The sequence below is a fragment of the Eriocheir sinensis genome, chromosome 32 (genome assembly GCF_024679095.1).
Source record: "Eriocheir sinensis breed Jianghai 21 chromosome 32, ASM2467909v1, whole genome shotgun sequence".
Classification (NCBI taxonomy): Eukaryota; Metazoa; Arthropoda; class Malacostraca; order Decapoda; family Varunidae; genus Eriocheir; species Eriocheir sinensis.
Genome location: NC_066540.1, coordinates 6,767,941 through 6,791,091, shown reverse-complemented (window position 1 = coordinate 6,791,091; position 23,151 = coordinate 6,767,941). Strand labels below are relative to the sequence as shown.

At 45.4% G+C, this 23,151-nt stretch overlaps 1 protein-coding gene across 1 annotated transcript in view; it reads left to right on the top strand.

Annotated features, from left to right (window-relative positions):
- Window positions 1-4,003: 4,003 nt before the first annotated feature.
- The window catches only part of LOC127006092 (semaphorin-2A-like), a 60,049-nt gene continuing 40,901 nt past the window's right edge, over window positions 4,004-23,151 (top strand). Inside the window, exon 1 of the mRNA XM_050875598.1 lies at window positions 4,004-4,145. Coding sequence (XP_050731555.1) covers window positions 4,108-4,145 — 38 coding nt within the window. The 5' untranslated portion in view covers window positions 4,004-4,107. The remainder of the gene's footprint in view (window positions 4,146-23,151) is intronic.

The following is a 23,151-nucleotide window of genomic DNA, read 5'->3' as shown; positions in this document are numbered from 1 at the left end:
GTTATTATCATTGTTACCACTTTATTATTATATTATTTATTATTATTATTATTTGTTGTTGTTGTTGTTGTTGTTGTTATTATCCTCATTGTTATTACTTATTATTATTATTATTATTATTGTTATTATTATTATTATTATTATTATTATTATTATTATTATTATTGTTATTATTATTATTATTATTATTATTATTATTATTATTATTATTATTATTATTGTCATCATAGTAGTAGTAGCGATGGCTGAGTGGTAGCGTGCTGGGCCCACATTCATCGCGTGATGGACGACGCTGGTTGAATCCACGCTACCACCTCGAATTTTCAGTCACCGCCGAGTGGCGTAAAACTACCACATGCTGTCCTGAAGACCACCCATCAACCCGGACTCTAGACGAAACCGTCCAAGTGAATCAAGAACGAGTTCCGGGAGGCAGCATGAGCCAAGAGAAGATGGCGCCACGATAAACACTTGCCTGCGCCAATACAGGCTGGGGCCGACTACCATCCAGGCCCCTCAAGCAAGCCTACCGGCGCTATTGGCATAGACGTAAAAAAAAAAAAAAAAAAAACTACTACACTACATAGTACTACTACATAGTAGTAGTAGTAGTAGTAGTCGTTATCGTAGTAGTAGAAGTAGTTGTAGTATTTTTATTATTTCCTTGGGCATTTTGCTTTCATGTTATCACTAACAACGGGTAAAGGAACAATATATGCAAGTTGGCCAGAGTCAGTAAGATTCTTTTGATTATTCCCAACTCTCCCGTCACTGAAAATCAAATGACCTGATATATACCAGGATGACGCCTTGGGCGAATCTAGTCGGGAGTGCACTCACCTCACTACTTCCGTGTTTCCTCTCCCCCTCTCCAATATCAATAAGTAAAGAACACTCGGAGGGAAGGAGGGAGGGAGAGAGAGAAGGATTGAGGAAGGGATGGAAGAATGAATGTATTATGGAATAAGAAGATACTGAGATAGAAAAAAATATATATCAAGTTAGAAAGGGAAAAATGATGACAACGGAACGTGCGAGTGGAAGAAAATATCGTTTATGAACAAAGGATAGTAATAAAAACTCTGTGAAAGAAACAGTTGAGGGCATTTTAATGGCGTCTAAGAAAGAGAAGTGGATTGGGCAGGTGATAGCATGCGAGAACAAATAACAAATTCACAATCCAAGTAACAGTGGCAATCCCCAAAGTGTAGAAGTAGAATCAGAAAAAAAGACCGAGTGTAGATACCGATGTAGAGTGTACGCCGGGGCAGGATGAACTACACTAACATCAGGCGGATAACCAGATGGAGGAGGTTTGTAAATGCCTTTTGACCAGCACTGAATTGGCAATGGCTGATGCTGATAATGATTACAGTGTCTTAAGTAATTATGGCGTCGACATAATTAAATCTTACCATACTCGCTACGGCTTGCGTTTGTAAATACGTACCATCCCACCAGCTCGCTGCCCGAGAGAGAGAGAAAGATGTAATAATAAGAGAGAGCGAGCGTGGTCCATCCTCAATCTTGTCCATAATGCCATTAGTCGAGTCACTATTGATTACATAAAAGTCCGAAGAGAAGGAGGAGGAGGAGGAGGAGGAGGAATAAAGAATAAAGTCAGTAAACGAAATAAAAGTGAGTGAAAGGAGGAAGCAGAATACATGGAACCTTACCAACATGAAAGTGACTCGTGACAAATCTGTTGGCTCATACCGATGCTCCTTAGAGACCTGGGGAGTAAATTAAAGCACTTGTAGGCTCTCACGGGAACGTTCTGTATTCATTCCTGTCGCAAGAAAGTGACGGCAGGTGCGAAAACCGTGCGATTTGTAAAGGAGGTGAACGTTTACCCGCCAAGTAATTCTGCAGGAAGGTTGTTTTAATGGCGGACGATTCGATTTGAGCAGGAAAAAAAAAATCACCTGCCGTTGTCTGACCTTTCCCATAGTATTGCCTTTTTTATCATCAGTCTTACAGTTCTTTGTTAACAGTGCTAACAGTGACCCCGGTATCCAAATAGGAGATAAAGAAAGAAGAAGAGGAGGAGGAGACAGTGGGTGAAGTGAGTGTAAAAAAAATATCAGGATAGCTGCGAGGAGGAAACGGAACAGGAGGATGAGAGAAGGGAACATGAAGGATAACTGTGATAAGGGAAGTGAAAAGAAAAGGAAAAGGAGGAGGAGGAGGAAAAATGAGGTCGAGTGGCCGAAGTGATGGAAGGAGATGGTCTTTGTGGATTGTTGTGAGAAGGAAGAGGAAGAGGAGGAAGGGAAAAAGGGAAATTTTATTATATATTTCGTTACGTACTCAGTATTTTCTTTTACCTTATGTCGATCTATCTATCTGTATAGCTATCTATGTGTCTCTTTATATATTGATCTTACACACACACACACACACACACACACACACACACACACACACACACACACACACACACACACACTTTAGTCTTCTCTCTGCGGTGGTTGAGTGGTTAGCGTGCGGGCCCCGCATTCACCGCGCCATGGACGACGTCGGTTCGAATCCCCCCGCTACCACCTGGGATTTTTCAGTCACCGCCGAGTGGCCTAAGACTACCCACATGCTGTCCTGAAGACTGTTATAGTAGGATATCAATGTATTATTATTATTTAATATCACCACGAATTAGGCATACAATTGTCAATGGAAAAAACCCACGACAGATAGATCACGCCACCTTATAGGAATGTCGTCCGTCAGTATTTACCGTCTCAGTTTTGTATACTTCGCACTCCGATGGTGTGCAGAGGTCACCTTGACGTACGTGACCAATTGTAACAATTATTTTCCAACCTGTAACTCGCCACTCCTTCACGAGAGTCCGACTGACACACAACGACAGTCGCTCTCGCTGCGACGCTTCTTGTACATAAAGGCTACGAATATAATTCGCCTTAAGGAAGCTGAAGTCTTAATCAACACCCTTTAAACGCCCCCCGACAAGCCCGTTACAAGACCACCCATCAACCCGGACTCTAGAAGAAACCGTCTAAGTGAATCAAGAATCGGGGGGCATCATGAGCCAAGCACAAATGGCGCCACTATTAAAAAAAATTGCCTGCGCCATGACGGGCTTGGGCCGACCACCAGGCCCCTGAAGAAAGCCGACCGGCGCTACAAGATGTAAACACACACACACACACACACACACACACACACACACACACACACACACACACACACACACACACACACACACACACACACACACACACACACACACACACACACACACACACACAAACCTGTCTTCGTAATTGCTTACATTGACTATTAATTGCTCTCTCTCTCTCTCTCTCTCTCTCTCTCTCTCTCTCTCTCTCTCTCTCTCTCTCTCTCTCTCTCTCTCTCTCTCTCTCTCTCTCTCTCTCTCTCTCTCTCTCTCTCTCTCTCTCTCTCTCTCTCTCTCTCTCTCTCTCTCTCTCTCTCTCTCTCTCTCTCTCTCTCTCTCTCTCTCTCTCTCTCTCTCTCTCTCTCTCTCTCTCTCTCTCTCTCTCTCTGATCTGAACTCTCTCTCCTCCTCCTATCACACACACACCTCCCTCCTCCTCCTCCTCCTCCTCCACATCATCAGCAACAATCACTAGTTCGTTGCAGAAAAAAAGCCCGCTCCTAACGCTCCCCACCCTTGTCTGATATTAGTGTGCTCTATCGTGCTCTGGCAAATGCTCTGATTTCTCATCTCCACCTGATCTCCTGTTTGGCCTAGCTTTTACAATTCTCTGGTTGCCACACTGATGCTTTGGTTGGGGCGACTGTGATCGGTTGTACGCGTGATGTGATTCTGACTGTCTCTTTGGAATCATCTCTCTAGCTGCTGTTTACTGAAGATGCAACGAGCGTTACTGTTTTTTTTTTTTTTTTTTTTTTTTTAGCTGCCTCCTTTAATTACGTAACCCGTCCAAAACCATTTTTCTCTATAAGCGTATTCAGAATATCTTCAACTTTTGTCTATACCCTGAGCCTTGTTACTATTCATTTTCTGTGTTCCCTGAGCCTTATTACTAATCTTTTTGTCTTCCTTCAACAGACCACGTGCGGGAGTTCTCATGTGGGCGTCTGTTCTACCGCACCTTCCACATGGACGAGGCCCGGGACACCCTCTACGTCGGTGCCATGTAAGTAGCACCTTTGCCCCTTAATTAATGTTTTCCGCCTTCTTGTGTGCGAGCAGGAGAGAGAGAGGGGGGGGGGGACGAAAGCCTCCCCTCCAGCCTTCTTTTTTCCTCTTCTTATCTTCTTGTTACCTGCTTCATCATCTTCCCTCTCCATTCCTTCCCTCCTATCTTCCTGTTATTTTTCTCCTCCTCCCCCTCCTTTTCCTCGTCTTCATCGGTTTCTTTCTGTTCCCATCATCTACCTACTCCTGCCTTTCACAATTAAGCGTCTATTTCTCGTTTCTTCTTTCTCTCCTTGTGTGTGTTTTTACTTCCTTCCTCCTTCCCTCATACTCTCCCTCCCTCTCTTCCTCCCTACCTTTCTCGTTTTCTTCCCCATTCCCTTCGTCATTTCCTTTACGTATAAGTTTACACACACACACACACACACACACACACACACACACACACACACACACACTATTGGTGCAGTGGTCAGCATGCTCGCCTCTAAACCGAAAGTCCTGGGTTCGATTCCCGGGCTGAGTGGAGACAGATGGGCAGCTTTCTATTTAATTCGTGCCTCCTGTCATCCCAGCAGTGAATGGGAACCGAGTGTCATTCGGGGGTTGTGTCCTGCCTCCTGGGGGTTGGGGGGTGATGCGATATTTTGGCCGTTTCCAGAGATCAGTGAGTATGTATCCCCAAGCTCAAAACGTGGTGGGGTCAGGGTGGGTATTGTGAGTTCAGCACGTGATCAGAACATGGTGAATAATACTATTTAGGTGGCACTTGCATTCCCATGTGTTCGTTAACTTAAATACTTTGAGGGAGAGAGAGGGGAAGCTTCACTAAAGTGCCACCATAGCTTAGCTTAGCTCTCTACACACAAACAAATCAAACACCCACACTCCCAGCACGCCGGGGGCATGTAAATAACCAGTCAATGAGTGGGGGCATCCGCCCCCGGATTACTGCATCATCGGCATAAACAAGGTCAGTGACCCTGGTATTGCCAATGGATGCTCAATGACTCTGGTCCACAACTCTGCCCAGTACCCAGTCCATAAAAGTGTTCAATAGCGTTGGGGAAAGGACAGAGCCCTACCTCACTCCCGCATTCACGGGAAAGAAGCTGGACAAGCCCCCCCCCCCCCCCCCCCCCACACACACACACACGCACACTTGACATCACTCTCTGTCCCAGAATACAGGCCAGTCAGCAAACCAATAGTCCTCGCAGGAATCCCGCAGAGTCGCAAAAGATCCCAGAGTGCCTCGCGATGCACTGAGTCAAACCCCTCTTGAAATCGACATAGGCTGCAAGCATCCCCCGTCGAAACACGTCGGCGCTCCACCAGTACGCGAAGTTCTAGGATACTTTAAGTTGTTGACTTGCCAGGCGTGAACCCAGATTGTTCAGGTCTCTGCAGCTTCAGCAGGTGGCTGCGAATTCGCATCATGTAAATAAAGTGCTCATTAAACAATAACTACACCAGAACAACTAACGAACCTACACCATACACATACAGCTGTACACTCCTACTGTCTTTCCTTGTCCCCGACCTGTACCTTCACCACTAAACCACTTCCTCTTCTTACTATACCCTTGATAAAAAAAAAAGGAGGGTGCGAAGTGTTAGTGTTAATGTGTGTGTGTGTGTGTGTGTGTGTGTGTGTGTGTGTGTGTGTGTGTGTGTGTGCATCATCATAAACCCACAGCTACTTGTACCCCCTTTCCCAACCCTGGGGCGTTTTTCCCGGAGTCGCCAAGACCTCAAAATATCAAACATGGTGTTATAACACATATACAACTAAACTAGTGGGGTCGCGGTCATGTCTAGAGGCGCATGATTGGGGTCGCCAAAAAAAAGATTGGGAACCACTGCACTAGTATAACAGACCAAGAGAGAGAGAGAGAGGGGGGGGGCAAGGGTGAGGTCTGGCGTTCCTAAGAAGAGGAGGAGTATGAGGAGAAAATGAAGGCGATGACGATGAAAACAAGATTAAAAGTAGTAGTAGTAGTAGTAGTAGTAGTAGTAGTAGTAGTAGCAGTAGCACCACCAGCACCAGTAGTGGTAGTAGTATTAGGAAGAGAAAGAAGAACACAGACGAGAATGAGAAAGAAAAAGTAAAAAATGAGAGAAACACTAATTAAAGATCAATAATGGAAGAAAAAATAAAGTGTGGGGTGGGGCGGGGCGGGGTTTTGGATAGGCGGGGGCTAGGGGTGAGGGGCAGTTCAGGGGCAGGGGGCGGGGCAAGACTTGTTCCCGGCAGCGTGATCCGGGGTCGTCGTCCGTGCGCTCTCTCCCATAATGCCCTGCTCTCTCTCTCTCTCTCTCTCTCTCTCTCTCTCTCTCTCTCTCTCTCTCTCTCTCTCTCGTAGCAACAACAACAGTAGTAGTAGTAGTAGTAGTAGTAGGAGGAGGAGGAGGAGGAGAAGAAGGAATGACAGTAGTAGGAATAGTGGTGGTAGAACTAGTAGTCGTAGTAGTAGTAGTAGTAGTAGTAGTAGTAGTAGTTGTTGTTGTTGTTGATGTTGCAACGAGGTAATGGGTAGAGAAGTAGATAACGAGGAGAAAAAGAACACGAAATAGGCAACAACAAGAACAAGAAGCGTGAGACATAACAAGAAGAAAGGAACAAGAATGGAAAGAGCAAAACATCCAAAACAATAAACATCACACACACACACACACACACACACACACACACACACACACACACACGGGTGAGAGAGAGGAGAGAGTCGTGTGATGAGAAAGACAGAAAATAATAACACGACACATTTAAACGAAGTCATTACCATCTCTACATAATTGTTGTCACGTGCACAAACACCCTAACCACCGCCACCATCACTACCATCATCACTAAATATCATCACTAAGGAGGACCACCACCATCATCACTCTCACCATCACCACTACCATCATGCCTTGCCCACGAATGCGAATCGGCTGCCAGGTAAAGGAACAGGGAATCATTGGCATGGAAGCAAGAAGAGGAGGAAGATGGCATGGACTCCTGACAGATGGCTCTCAGCACTCTCCGCATCAATCGTAATGACTGTAATACCGAGGAGTCACAACATGTATTTTATTTGGGTTTATTTTTTTTATCAGCTCGTTCATTCACTCTTACCGCCTGTTAGACTAGAGAGAGGACCGGTTTTACAGGGTTGGGTAGTACGGGAAGTTCCACACTCCGAAAACGCCGGCAACGTGTTCACTGCTGCCTGCCAACGATCTTAAGGGGATATTACACTGGGCATATTTTCCGTGGATCTTCAGTCAAACCACGATTTCCGCTAACGTGGTTCTCATTTGTTTGTTGTTATTGCTGCTGATGAAGATGATGAGTAATACCGTCGTCCTTCAGTGAAATCTACCGTAGCTTTGGAAGATCGTGGACACGTCAGAAAACCCCGCAAATATGAGAACCACGCCAGCGGAAATCGTGGTTTGACTGAAGATCTACAGAAAATTTGCCTAGTGTAATAGCCCCTTTAGACGGGAAGAGGAATGCAAAGAATAACATGTCGGAGGAAGAGAAATGGGAGAATGAGGAGGATTGAAAGAACGAGAAGGAAGAAGAGGTCAAGATTGAAAATGTGATGATCGAAGAAGATGAGGAGAATGAGTATAAAGAGGAGTGGGAGGAGGATTGAAAGGAGAAAGAAATAATAGACCAAGAAGGAGGAGGGGGAAGAAGAAGAAAAAAGAATATATGGACAACACAACGAGGACTAGGATGATGCAGATGAAGAGGAGGAAAAAAAGAAGACAGCGATGAGGAAGACTAATAAGGATGCTGAAAAGAGGTGGATGAGCAAAACATAGAAGAGAAAAAAGGAAGAAAAGTAAAAGGAGAAGAGTTTGTATATGATGATGAGAGGGTAGCTGATGAGAAAGTGGAGGAGAAAGAAGAGGGAGTGGAGGAGGAGGAGAGGGTGGTGGAGGATGAAGCCGCGATTAAGATACGCACGAAGTACTCTTCCCGCGACGGTTCAATAGTTACACGCGAGCGGAACAAAGCAAATGCCGCGGCCAGTCAGCCTCTAATAATAATAATCTGCTAAAAAATTGTAACTACTTGGCGTGAGTTTATTCTCTGCACCTTCTCGAATGGTGAAGCGAAGCAGAAGAAAACGGAGTGGTAAACGCAAGGGTGACGCAGCAGCAGTGAATCGCTGATTATGATTATTAAACAACCTTGCAGCTGTCCACCACCGAGAAAACTAGCAGGCTTTATATTAATGAAACGGCTATTTTCGACATTACTAATATTTTTTAATTCAAAATCGACTATAATTGACGGTATTTGTTATTGCTGCCTGCATATTATTGACACTGACGACTGTTTACTATGCGTAGGCTAGCACACAGTATCCACGAAATCGGACACGCCGTGTGACAGCAGGTTGCCAGCGCACGATAATGCTCACTTCAGACTTGGGTGAACCGACTATAGCACCAAGCATACCCCCCTTCAGGTCCACCCCTGTGTGGAGTGTTACATATTCCATGTGTGACGGGGCGCCACTCACAGCTCCTATGGACACAGTTCAAAACCGCTTATTTCAACACCCTTCTTCATACTGAGTGTTTTTAGCCACATATTGAACTCGCACGGTCGTAGCGTTCTCTGCTATATTTATGTTTATTACTGTTTTTATTCTCATCGCTCTTTTTGAGCTTAATAACTGCCTGTATGCCTCTACTCCTTTCGTGACCTCACTGTGCACAAGATTTTCAAGTCAGGCTCATTCAAATGCTGTCCAACTCCCAAATGCAAAAGTTAACCAGTATATTCACTTACTAATTCCTGTCACGGGTATAACACAAGAGCATCCATAGCAATAAACGATATTAGCTATTCACGCAGAGCCACACTCGGCCACCCGGAGGACTGTCAAAGAGGTACTTTTCCTAGTAAACTCGATTCTTTTTTTCTATTTTGGATTCCGGAATACAAGTTATTGCTTGGAGCCAGATGTCTAAACACGGTACCAACTGGTCGGGAAAAATGTAGATTGCTTATTGCTTGTAGGTTTTAAGGTTTGCGTCTATGTATGGTATATATGACCCATGAGTGCCGAATGTACGGGAACCCGTATCTACCTCGTGAACGCCAGGGTTAAAAGAGGATAGGGTTAGACCGCTTTAATCCATCTATGCAGACCTATGACGTAGATTCTTACCCAAGTAGGTGGAAGAGAGTAGGGAAGGCAGGGTCAAACTTTGTACCTTGTCCTTGGTGCAGGAGACTTGAAGTCCCAAGACTTCGTCTCTTTGTGCAGTGCCTCAAGAGCCATCACCAGAAACCCCAGGGACAGGGATTTCTGTCCCATCACCAAAAACAAGGCCAGTGACCCTGGTATTGTTAATGGCTGCTCCACAATGACTGGCCCACAACTCTGCCCAGTCCATGCAAATTTTGAAAAGCGATGGGGGCAAGGACAGAGTCCTGCCTGACTCCCGCGTTCACAAGAAGGAAGCCACACATTGCTGCAGTTGGCTGGATATTCCTATAGCTAATAAGACAGGCACCATTGCTCATGCCGGACCAGTAGTAGATGTAACGTACCCCTTACTACTGGTCTCCACTGCCAAGCCTCCTCGTGTCAGAGAGTCCTTCTATGTCTGCCCTCAGCCTTCTGATTTCCTGGATTAGATGGGTATTATTTCTGAAGGTGTGGTTATTTCGACTTATGGTATTAAAATAAATGCTTTACACACAGTGCTGCGATAAGCGGTACCGAAACATAAAAAAAGTTGGTAAACAAAGGGTAAAGCGTCCCCGTTGCGAATTGATAGCCAGTACGGTGTATGCGTCCTATTGCACTCCCTTCGACTGACGGTTTTTATTTCTTTTTAAGAGGGATACTCGAATAGATTATTAGGTTCCTTCTCTACCTTCCCCCCCCCTCCCCCCCCCCCCCACACACACACACACAAACACTATTCTGGCTGCCCATCTTCCAAGACTGTTCAACTACTCACCCGCCCACCCGCCTCATCTTTAGAATCCACCCCCACCTCCACACACACCTACATCCACGCACACACGCACTCGCAAACTTCTGCCTGTGAACCAAACTCGTGCAATAGTTTTCCGCGCTCGTCACCAACTCTGATGCGACTCCTCCTCCAGCAAGAAGCCTCACAGTCACCAAAAGACAACGAAGAGGAATACATAGGAAGAACATATACCAGGAGACCTGTTGGTCTATACTCTATAGCAAGGATATCTATTGGGCTACTGTTACTGCAGAAAGATTACTCCAGGAGGGACAAGATAGAACAGAAGGAGGCTCCTCCCCACCCACCTCTCCCTCCGGCAACGTACCGGCAGGAAATAGATGGAAGGTAACACCATGGACCCGTTGGAGCCGGGACATGTGTAGTGTTTTCCTTTGCTGGATACTTTAGTGAAGGTTAAGTTGAGAATCGAAGCAATACCTCGGTAAAGGTAAAGTTACGGACATACACTTCAGCTGCTCGTGGCCTCGGTGTTCATCTCCGTCATATTGGGCTTTGAACCTGTGGCGATAAGTAGCCCAATACCCCGAGACACAGGGTTAGTATGACATCCGGTCACCACAATTATTTTCCCCAGGTTTCCCCATTTATCGACCAGCCCGTAAGGGAGGATGAACAGCTGAGTGAGCTATACGCCAACTGCTTGGGCAGGGATTCTAACCCAGGCCCTTGGACTCGTAACAAGGCTTGTTAACCGCTTCACCACGGAGGCGCTGAAGCAATGCCTATCTATGCCATCTAATATTTTATTTCGCATTTATTTCTGAGGTTGACAAAACTATTGGACATATAAACTGTCAAAGACTTTTTTTTCTAATATGTTTCTCTCGTCTATATATTAAAAGAATAAGAAGAACTAACTTTCCTCTCTTGCATTATTTTGTATTTTCATTTTCCCGTCTTTCCCCACTTGTTTCCTTCCCTCCCTTCCTCCTTCCCTCCCTTTCCTCCCTCTTCCTCTCCCGGTCGAGGCTCTCTTGCACCTGTTTGCCCCCGGCCAATCACTGCCCTTCTTTTGATGCCCCTTCATGTCACCATTCTCTCTCTCTCTCTCTCTCTCTCTCTCTCTCTCTCTCTCTCTCTCTCTCTCTCTCTCTCTCTCTCTCTCTCTCTCTCTCTCTCTCTCTCTCTCTCTCTCTCTCTCTCTCTCTCTCTCTCTCTCTCTCTCTCTCTCTCTCTCTCTCTCTCTCTCTCTCTCTCTCTCTCTCTCTCTCTCTCTCTCTCTCTCTCAAAAAACCGCGACAGGTAATCATTGCTACGTTTCCTTACCTGTCTACGTATTCTTGGCGGCTTCCTGTCTGCCACCACCACCACCACCACCACCGTCGCCTCCTTAGAAAATGTCTTATACCCGCTATCCATTAGAGGACACCTTCACCACGGCTAACTTAATAATGGGTGTACTGTCTTCTGCCATTAGCCTCTCTATATGTCTTGTCTTTCTGTCTGCTTGTCTGTCTTTCCGTTTGCGTCTGTTATAGCATGTCTTATACCCTCTGTTGTAGCTGGCTTTTGTCTGTTTATGTGGCTGTTTGTATGTCGTTATCTGGCCGTAGTGTTTTTTTTTTTTTTTTTTTTTTTTTTATCGATTGGTCGGTATCCGGTAGCCCTTGTCCCCCCCTACCTTGCCCTCACCCTCCTCTCCTTTCTCCCCTCCCCTTCTCTCTCTCTCACCTTCCATCATGCTCTTTTCTTTGTTTTCCCTTCCCTCCTCTTCCTCATCTTCCCGCAAATGTGCCCCGGTGTAAGTATCTTCCTTCTCATCCTCTTCCTCCTCCCCTGCTCTTCCCCTTCTTCCTCCTCCTCCTCCTCCTCCTCCTCGTCGTCCTTTGTACTTCACCTTCTTCACGTTTTCTTTTACCTTCCGGTTTTTCTTTACTGCCATTAACACCTCTGCTCACCTTCGCTCTGCCATCAGTATGAACACCACCACCACCACCACCACCAAACACTAAAACATGACTACTCATCTAGCGGCCCGTGGTCAGAATCCGAGCCTTCTGAAAGTTGTGGCTGGACTCCAGGCTCCAGGAGTAGAAAAAATATACTTAAATAACATGAAGGTCCTGGCGAAGAAGTCTTGCAAGTGTATTTCCCCGAGTGACTGTTGGCCCTTCAATCAGTCGAGGAAATACACTTGTAAGAATCCATCGCCAGGATTTTCATGTTATTAAACTATATTTTTCTACTCCTGGAGCCTGGGGTCTATAGCTACAATATTTATCCGGACCTCTGCATACATTTGAACTTAACTAACTGGACGTTTGCTCATAACGGTTGAGTAGCCCTGCTAAAGTCTATTCCCTGAGTATCTGGATGAATTTCAGCCCACTAGAGGAGGGGAACCGCGGAAAGTATCAGTCTTTCATCTCAAATAGTTTTGTAGTTACTCTGGCATAAAATAAAAGCGCATACAAATCGGATAGGTGAAAATAATTAGCTTGGAACAAAATGCTATAAAGAAGCCTCTCGACGGTGAGGGAAATACAAGAGAACGCTCGGCACCGTCATCTCCGGGAAGCCTACAACTATGTGTCAAAGGGAAATATAGGCTGGTGTGAGACAGGTGGGAATGACTGTCCGTCTTCCGAGCGACGAGAACACCTGTGTAGAGCAAAAAGGGTAGAAGAATTCCCCCACCTCTCTCTCTCTCTCTCTCTCTCTCTCTCTCTCTCTCTCTCTCTCTCTCTCTCTCTCTCTCTCTCTCTCTCTCTCTCTCTCTCTCTCTCTCTCTCTCTCTCTCTCTCTCTCTCTCAAGAAAAGAAAGAATGAGAGAAATACAAAGGATAAAAAATTAAAAAATTCGAAAAATTAATAAAGGAAGTAAACGTAATTAAAATGAAATAGAAAATAGAAAAAAAGTTTAAGCACACATCAGTTACCTGTTCGCTCAATTACACTGCTGCTAAAAATTGTATTGATATGTAGAAATGGTTATGATGATGATGCAAATAATAATGGTAATAAAAGTAATAATAATAATAATAATAATAATAATAATAATAATAATAATAATAATAATAATAATAATAAAAATAATAAACAGGAAAAAAGTAAGGAAGAAATTATTGTTGAGACGAGAAGTGTGGAGTGAAGATAAAGTAGGAGGAGGAGGAGGAGGAGGTGTCTTGTATGACCTTGAGAAACCGCCCCCCCACCTGTCTCGCGCCTTCCTCCTCCTCCTCCTCCTCCTCCTCCTATTCCTAACATCTCTCTCTCTCTCTCTCTCTCTCTCTCTCTCTCTCTCTCTCTCTCTCTCTCTCTCTCTCTCTCTCTCTCTCTCTCGCTTGACTAGGTATTTCTGTGCCGCGTCACCTCAACCAACAAGAGAGAGAGGGAGAGAGAGAGAGAGAGAGAGAGGGGGGGGGGGGGAGGACTCTGGTGATGATGATGACGATGATATTAAATTGTGTGATGACGTGAGCAAAGGGGAAAGGTGAAGAGGGATGTTGATGAGTGAAGAGAGGAAGAAGGAAGACAGTGGAAAACGAAGGAAAGTGAAGAACGAAAGAAGAGGAGGAAGAAGAAAATGGAAGGAGAGCGGTATGATGATTTGGGAGAGGTCTGAAGAAGGAAAATATAAATGTTGGATGGAGTAGAAGTAATGGGCGTAGGAAGGGTAAGTAGGCGGCTGTGTGGGATGGGCAGAAGAGAAAATAAGAAGGAGAAATCGAAGGAATAGGAAGAGAGAGAGGAGGTTGGATGGGCGTCATTGAAAAGATAAGGGAATAAGAAAGAGGAGGAGGGGAGGAAGAGAATGGAGAGAGAAAGATGTACTGTGAAGAAGTGGTTAAAGTTACCGTGGCAGGTGGAAGAAAAGAAAATGGGGGAGGCGGAAGAGGAGGAGGAGGAGGGGGAGAAAGAGAAAGGAGAGAGAAAGATGTACTGTGAAGAAGTGGTTAAGGTTACCGTGGCAGATGGAAGAAAAGAAAATGGGGGAAACGGAGGAGAAGGAGGAGGGGGAGGCGGTCGTCGGCGCTCCCTTGGGTAGCCTCCTTAATAAAGACATTATTATGCTACGGGAAGACCTGCTGCTGCCCGGAACCTGCATGCTAAGGAGGAGGAGGAGGAGGAGGAGGAGGAGGAGGAGGAGGAGGAGGAGGAGGAGCAGAAAATGAGAAAAATGATACTGGTAAAGAAGGAAAGTTGAAGGAAGAGCAGTGAAGGGTAAGGCCATGAATAGGAAAGAACGAAAGGAGAGGGATTAGAAGATGGGAGGTTTAAGAAATGAAGAGAGGAAGGAAGGAAAGGATAAGGAGGAGGGGGAGGAGGAGAATGAGCGATGACTTGAATGTGAAAGAATCAAGGGGGAGGAGGAGGAGTAAGCTGAGACAGAGGGTGTGGGTGATAATGGTTTGGAAGAAAAAAGAATAGGAGAAAGTGGTGGTGTCGGAGGTTTTATTTTTTTTTAAGTGCTGGCTATAGCGCCGGTAGGCTTTCTTAGGGGGTCTCTTAGATGACCCCAGCCCGTTTCTGGCGCAGACGAATTTTGTTTATAGTGGCTGCCGTAATACATGATTCTTGCTGGCCCATGCTGCCCCCCGCTGCTCCAAGTGAACGAACTCTCTGAACTCGCTGAAGTTAGAGTTGATTGAAGATCCGGGCAGCATGTGGGTAATCTTCCGCCACCCGGCAGTGATTTAAAAAGTAGTATGTTTCGGTGGGACTCGAACCTATGTCCACGGTTTCACCACGACCGCACGCTGCCCATTCAGTCACCGCCGGTTAGAGGGAATGTGAAGTGAATGTAAAGGAAATTAAAGGAGGAGAAAAAGGAATGAAAGAAAGGAGAAAAATAGGAAGAAACAATAAAGATAAAGTAAGACAATAGTGAAAGAAAGAAATAAAAAGAAACGAAAAAAAAAAAGAAAAAAAGGGAAAGCAAATAAAAAAATGAAATAAAGGAAGAAATAAGTTAAAAAAAGATAGAAGAGAGAAGGAAGGAAGAGGAGCAAAATTATGTAACTGAAAAAAAATGTCAAGAAAAGAAAAACAAACTTGAAAAGGAAGGAAGGAAAGGAAAGACGAAGAAAGGCAATGAAGTTACAGGTGAAAAACATGAAAGGAAGGGAAGTAAAGAAAGAGGTGAAAAGGAAAGAAAGTAAAGGAAGTAGAGAGGGAGGTAAAGGAACACACACACACACACACACACACACACACACACACACACACACACACACACACACACACACAGGAAAAGTAGATGGAAGGAGAAAGATAAAAACGAACAAAGGGAAGACGGGAAGAAAGAAGGAAGATGAGAAGGTAAGCAGTCGGAGGAAAAAGGAGGCGTAGGAGGAAGGCAGAGGGTAGTTGTTAACCCGTGATGGAGGAAGGAGGAGGAAGAGGTGAGGGAGGAGGAGGAAGAGGACGAGGGCGGTCAGCTCCATGCCAGGTGTCTGCTGAAGAATGTGTTGGTGGTGGTGGTGAAGGGACAGGGGGGAGGGGGGGAAGAAAAGAGAGAGAGAGAGAGAGAGAGAGAGAGAGAGAGAGATTTTCAGACCCCACAGACCCTATGTCCAGTCTAGGTGGTAGGTCCTAAACCGAAGTGAAATCTTAATAAAATAATTGTTTAATGCCACCAAGATTTTACATTCCGACTTTAGTTAATATCAAGTTGAAGGAAGGAGCTTGTTTTGAAATTAATTAAGAAGAGAGGGAAACAATGTGACTTGAAATCATGCAAAAGTTGTGTGTGTGTGTGTGTGTGTGCGTGTGTGTGTGTGTGTGTGTGTGTGTGTGTGTGTGTGTGTGTGTGTTTAGAAGTAGTTACACATCTAGGCGACGTGCTCCTCGGCGTATGCCCCCATTGATTGATTGATTGATCCATCTAGCCAATCAGTCAGTCAATCAGTCAGTCAGTCAATCAGTCAGTCACTCAGTCAGTCAGTCACTTAGTCAGTCAGTCAGTTAGTTAGTCAGTACGTCAGCTGGCCAGCCGACTAACACTCACAACCAATCAGCCACTCACTCACTCAGTCAGTCAGTCAGTTAGTTAGTCAGTACGTCAGTTGGCCAACCGACTTACACTCACAACCAATCAGCCACTCAGTCAGTCAGGCAGTCACCTAACCAACAAACATCCAGCCAGCCAGCCACCTGCAGATCTGAACGCATGAATTAATAAAATCACGCGTTGTAAATTGCCTATTGAGAGCTTCTGTCTGGTGGGACTGGTGAGAGAGAGAGAGAGAGAGAGAGAGAGAGAGAGAGAGAGAGAGAGAGAGAGATTGAAAATGATGAATGATGGGGAACATATTATGCCCTAAACAAGGTTGCTACACACACAGTAAGAACGGCCTACGGTCTAACTTGTCAAAATCAGTTACGTAGAGCATCAGATGACCTGGCTCTCCCCACCCCTTTCTAAACCCTTGTAGCGTGTCCCTACTGTAGCATTCCATCTCTTGATCCACCGTCTTCCCTTCCAAACGAATGTCCCTGCTCCATTCCACCCGTTAGTCTTACATCCTACTTTATCTCTATTATGAATTGGTTTTGGTTTGATGTCGTTTTCTTCTTCATATTGGCGTTTTGTGAAAGTTTAAGACAAGACACTTTCAAAGCTCTCAACGTTTTTCTTTCAACTGCATTCCAAGCTCACCCTTACTAAGAGATGTTACTTTCTAATAAGAAAATTTTACGACGACCGCTGTTAAACTTTTTCGCTTTAGCTGAATCCAACATAGACTACTTCTTTTCAATTACCTTATAATAGTCCTGTTTGGGGCATACCATTACTGATAGAACACACAGATGTCTACGAGCATTCATTCTGTGGACCACTTTCACGGGTTCATGGCTATTTCCAGCTTAATAATTTTACTTTTAGTGCGGCGCATGGTTTGGTAGCACGGAGCAATAGGCCAAAATAAACCGGAAACAGAATGTGTGTAATTCAGCAAAAGCGAAAACAATAGCTGCCGTGTGTGTGTGTGTGTGTGTGTGTGTGTGTGTGTGTGTGTGTGTGTGTGTGTGTGTGTGTGTGTGTTGAAATTTCTTTGCTTAAGGTAGAGCTTGGAATACAACAGAGGAAAGCTTTAAGGGCTGCCGTACTTTTGTTGTTGTTGTTGTTCGAAATAACACATCTAGTAAAGGAAAGTTTGGAATACGGTGTTCTGTCATTTCACTTTAGTAGAGTCAGCGGCTGAGCTGCTCCGGGGAACACTGCATTGCATGTGTCTCAAAGGTTGTGTATAAATAAAAGAATGCCACAGGTGAATCGAACTCAGAAACGCAGGTCACACACACACACACACACACACACACACACACACACACACACACACACACACACACACACACACACACACACATACTATGTTGTCTCGTGCATTCCCATCGCCCTTACTACCTGCTTGCTTGTTTTACCTCGGTGATTGTTTGTTCTTTGTATGGTTGTATATTTTCAGCCACGAGGCAGCCTTCTCCCAAAAAACTGTTAATTGTTATTGTTATTATATCTGTTATTATTATTATTATTATTATTGTTACCTTTATTGATATTATTACCCCTCTCTCTCTCTCTCTCTCTCTCTCTCTCTCTCTCTCTCTCTCTCTCTCTCTCTCTCTCTCTCTCTCTCTCTCTCTCTCTCTCTCTCTCTCTCTCTCTCTCTCTCTCTCTCTCTCTCTCTCTCTCTCTCTCTCTCTCTCTCTCTCTCTCTCTCTCTCTCTCTCTCTCTCTCTCTCTCTCTCTCTCTCTCTCTCTCTCTCTCTCTCTCTCTCTCTCTCTCTCTCTCTCTCTCTCTCTCTCTCTCTCTCTCTCTCTCTCTCTCTCTCTCTCTCTCTCGTATTAATCTTCATCCCGTCACCCTCCTCCCCTGGGCATGAGGGACAGTTCTACTCTCCCTTCTCCTCCTCCTCCTGTGTGTGCTTTTAGTCCTTCCTCCCATTTGTCATTTCCTTGGCTTTATTTTTTTCTTCTTCCTCCTCTCCCTCTCCCTCTCCTCCTCCTCCTCCTCCTCCTCCTCCTCCTCCTCCTCCTCCGCTGCAATACTTGGCTTACAAATTAGAGTTGTGAATGAGTGGAACAACGCTTGGCAATCATGAGGTAATTACTAATGGAAAGGCATTCATAGATATCACAAAAAATATAAAGTTAATCTTCACGAAATCACGAACTAACAGTGCGCATGTGCCACATCTACGTTCACGAGTAGACAGATGGAATGAAACGGACTATACTACTTTAGATTTCCATTTGAAACTGGTCGGTGGGGCGTAGGCCTATGCGAGTCAGCCCCGCCCCACATCTCTGCCACACTCTCTCAAGACTTCTCGCTTCCTCTCATAGTTTTTAGGATAATAATAAAGATTCTGCATAAATACCACGACACTTGGCAACGTTGTATTCCAACGTTGTCAAGTGTCGTGATATTTATACAGAATCTTTATTATTATCCTAAAAACTAAACAATCTTAACACTATGATCTTATTAGATTATCCAAGTATTTAATTAAATTCATTTAAAGGTAGTAAACAGCTGACATATGAGAGGAAGCAAGAAGTCTTGAGAGTGTGTGGCAGAGATGTGGGCAGGGCACCACCCACCCAACACCGACCAGTTTCAAACAAATGCTATATTACCACCTACACTTATCCTCACCACCACCCTCATCACCACCATCATCACCACCACTTATACTACATCTGCTACTACTACTGCTACTGCTGCTGCTGCTGCTGCTACTGCTACCACTTCTACTCCTCCTCCTCCTCCTACTACTACTACAAAAATAATGGTTATTTCTCAAGGGAGGAAAGTAACTATCTTTTATAGTACGTATTCCTCCCATGTCGTGTCCTCCTCCTCCTCCTCCTCCTCCTCCTCCTTTTTGTTTTCCTCTGTTAATACAACTTTTATTACTGACTTGGCTTACCTTACCCTTGAGAAAAAGCGAGAGAGAGAGAGAGAGAGAGAGAGAGAGAGAGAGAGAGAGAGAGAGAGAGAGAGAGATTGTTGATATAGGTATCACTGATCCAGACTGATGATACCCTAGGGAACCCGTGTGTGTGTGTGTGTGTGTGTGTGTGTGTGTGTGTGTGTGTGTTACATTTGATTACTCTTTAAGCCATACAATTTCCTAATCATCTTTCGTACATCGCTTGGAAGTCTATGGAACCGGGTAGGCGATTTTGGAAATGAATTGGTAATTGATATTTTTATCGTTTGTATTGTTTTATTGATTTATTTCAATTTATTTACTTCTTATTCATGCTCTCTGGGACTACTAGAAAACTCTGTGTGGAGTCCGGTGGTTGTGCCAACTCGATATGACAACGTGTCTTTAAGGATACATGTTGCTGGAACTGGCTGACCGCTGAGGAGGAGGAGGAGGAGGAGGAGGAGGAGGAGGAGGAGGAGGAGGAGGAGGAGGAGGAGGAGGAGGAGGAGGAGGAGGAGCAGTAGCAGCAGCAGTAGCAGCAGCAGCACCAGCAGCAGCGCCAACAGCAGCAGGAGGAGGAGGAGGACGAGGAAATTATTCGTATAGACCAAAAACAAATTAGAAAGTGAATTACCTTGTATTTTTATATATGCCTGTCTCTACTCTCTACGTGTATCTGTTTGTCTGTTTGTCTCTGTCTTTCTCAGCCTGTCTGCCTGTCCATTCTCTCTCTCTCTCTCTCTCTCTCTCTCTCTCTCTCTCTCTCTCTCTCTCTCTCTCTCTCTCTCTCTCTCTCTCTCTCTCTCTCTCTCTCTCTCTCTCTCTCTCTCTCTCTCTCTCTCTCTCTCTCTCTCTCTCTCTCTCTCTCTCTCTCTCTCTCTCTCACACACACACACACACACACACACACACACACACACACACACACACTGAACTGCCCTCCACACTAGACCAAGGCGGGAACGTTAATTAAACCACAGCGCTACACCCTTGTCTGGGACTCCTGGTGACGCCCCCAGAACGAGACAAGATCTGCCGTGTGCACCAAGGACCCATTTACGTATTGAGTCATGGAAAGGCTGCAAAGTGGAGAGGGGGGAAGCCACAGGAGGTGTCATTTCTACTTAGCTATAGTCTGTTTCACCAAGATGTTACAGGCGGCCACACCCCCTCATGCTCTTCAATTTTGACTGGCCAAGTGGCAGTCAATCACCGCGCTGGAAAAGTTGTCTGCTTGGCCCAGGAAGCTTGCTCTGCGCTCACACTGCCTGGCGGTGCTAAGTGATGCAAAGAAAAAAATGTTAACACCTCAAAATCACCATGAAATATTAACTTAACGCAGTTTCACCATTGAACATCTACAATGCCTAAACTGTCAAAAATTATGTTGAGACAGAAAACATAACCATATAAGTACACTGTTAACTTGAATACAGATAGAATTATAAACTTGCTTTTATCGTATAAAAAAAATCTTCATTCATCACATGATATCTACGACAAAAAATTAGTCGTCTTTTGTTAAAGAATGAATGTTATAGATAATGACTCAAGGATGGCAATGCTATTAAGTAAACACAAGTAGGCCTTGCAGTATTCCAGATAGTATTAGAAAACTTAGAACATGGAACAGAGTCGTGACGCCAGCGGCAAAGGCGGAAGCAAACTGACGGGTTCTGCCCGGTGTTTGGCTGCCATAGAGCTAGTCAAAATCAAGAGAGAAAAAGAGGAGGCGTGGCCGCCTGTAATGTCTTGGTGAAACAGACTGTAGTCAGGTGCCAATGGGGCGAAGATGAGCACCGAGGGCACGCGAAGCTGTACACTATGCCCAAAACGTTACCTTTTCCCTTACCAAGAAAATGGCATAAGTGTATAACGTCTTGGGAATGATGAAGGATTTGGAGAGCGGGGGAAGGACTGAAAGAGAAGATTGCCAACATACAGTAATGGCTTAGTTGTGTGTGCATGTGTGTGTGTGTGTGTGTGTGTGTGTGTGTGTGTGTGTGTGTGTGTGTGTTTAATATGAAGACATGGAAAGGATACAGAGGGAGAGAGCAACACCATGCATGCACCGAGGAAACAGTTCACTCTAAACTCTAAAGGGTTTGAGTAAGAGCAGAGAAAACGGAGGTGGTGGTGGTGGATGGTATTGTGGAGGCGGTAATGAAGTTGAAGGTATCGGAGGTGGGTGGTGTTAGCGGGGGAGGTAAAGGTTTAGGTGACGGAGGTGGTGACAGTGTTGGGTGGTACATAACAATGATGTATCAGAAATTGTGCCACAGACTACTTTTTACGGAGCCAGTAGCGGCATAAGACTTCGTACCGTGACAAGAAAAATTGTGACCAAGGAATAATAACCTGGCTCCAGAGCATATATAACCTTACACCAAATGCCATGTTGACACTGGATGGTTGCTAGTTCATTAAGGGTGAAATTTTCAATACCAGGGGAATTTCTGCCACTGCTCCAACAAATATATTTCTAGACAGAGAATCCTCGACTGCACTGGCGCGTCAAGTTGGATTAAATTCCTGTATAGTTAAATCCACTCGTCGGGTAAGACGCACTCCCGTCGGATGAGACGCACTCTTGACCGACTACCAACCGACAAAAGACATATCCTTTCGTTTGGTTAGTAGGGTTAGACACCTTCCTGACTACTTCCTCCAAACAACCGACAAGACAAATCCTTTCGTTTGGTTAGTGGGGTTAGACACCTTCCTGACTACTTCCTCCAAACAACCGACTGTCAAATCCTTTCGTTTGGTTAGTAGGGTTAGACACCTTCCTGACTACTTTCCCCAAACAACCGACAAATACCCGGGCGGCGTCTCTGCATGTCCGTCTATCAAGAAAGAACGACCCCCATAAAAAAAATCTTGTTTACTATTTTAACATGCGTCCACTGCGCCAAGTTGTATTGCATGTTATTATTTTGAAGATGATTCAGGAACTACCACTCTACCTGTCTGTCTTCGCCGTCTCGTCTTTATCCCCGCCCTTCTCTCGTGGCCGTGCGGGGTTGGGGGGAGGGGGGACGAGGCGTGTGACCTGCCAATCAGCGTGACGGTCTGACTCAACGACGTAGAAGAGATGATTGCAATAGTTATCGTGGAGAGAGAGAGAGAGAGAGAGAGAGAGAGAGAGAGAGAGAGAGAGAGAGACGCAAGTGATTTGATAATGTAAATAATATTCTGAATTTTTACCCTCTGTGAACACACACACACACACACACAGATCTGTAGTGCAGTGATTGGCACGCTCGCCTCACAACTTAGAGGTTCCGGGTTCAATTTCAGGGCAGAGTGGAGACGTATGAGCAGTCTTCTTTGAGCCGTGGCCCTAGTCTACCTAGCAGGGAATGGGTACCGGGTGTCACTCGGAGGTTGTGTTCCGCCTTTCAGGGGGCGTGAGCTCCAGCCGTGGCTATACATCCGTTACGAGAGTGCCAAAGCGCATCCGGGTGGAGCCCTGGCTGAGAATGGCAAATTCAGAGCGTTAACAGATCAAGATGAACTGTACACACCCGCATAAAAAAAAATCTTTTTCGTCCTGCCTCTGGCACCGGTAGGCTTTCTTGGTGGGGCCTGATGGTCGGCCCCAGCCTGTTTTGACGCGGGCAATGGGGGAGCCATCCTGCTTGGCTCATGTCCCCCGGAGCTCATTTTCGATCCACTTTTTAGAGAGAGAATCTAGAGTCCGGTTTATGAGGTGGTGTTCAGGACAGCATGTATATAGGTGGTCTTAGTCCAGTTAGCGGTGACTGTAAAATCCCAGCTTGTGGCTGCGAGAGGGACGCGAACCCTAGTCCTGGGCGCAGTTCCTTACGCTAACCCTTGACACCGCCCCCCACCCCCACCTTCAGCCCCCCCCCTCTCTCTCTCTCTCTCTCTCTCTCTCTCTCTCTCTCTCTCTCTCTCTCTCTCTCTCTCTCTCTCTCTCTCTCTCTCTCTCTCTCTCTCTCTCTCTCTCTCTCTCTCTCTCTCTCTCTCTCTCTCTCTCTCTCTCTCTCTCTCTCTCTCTCTCTCTCTCTCTCTCTCTCTCTCCACCCCCAATTATATGCAAAAATGTGTCAGCGCCACCTGCATGCTAT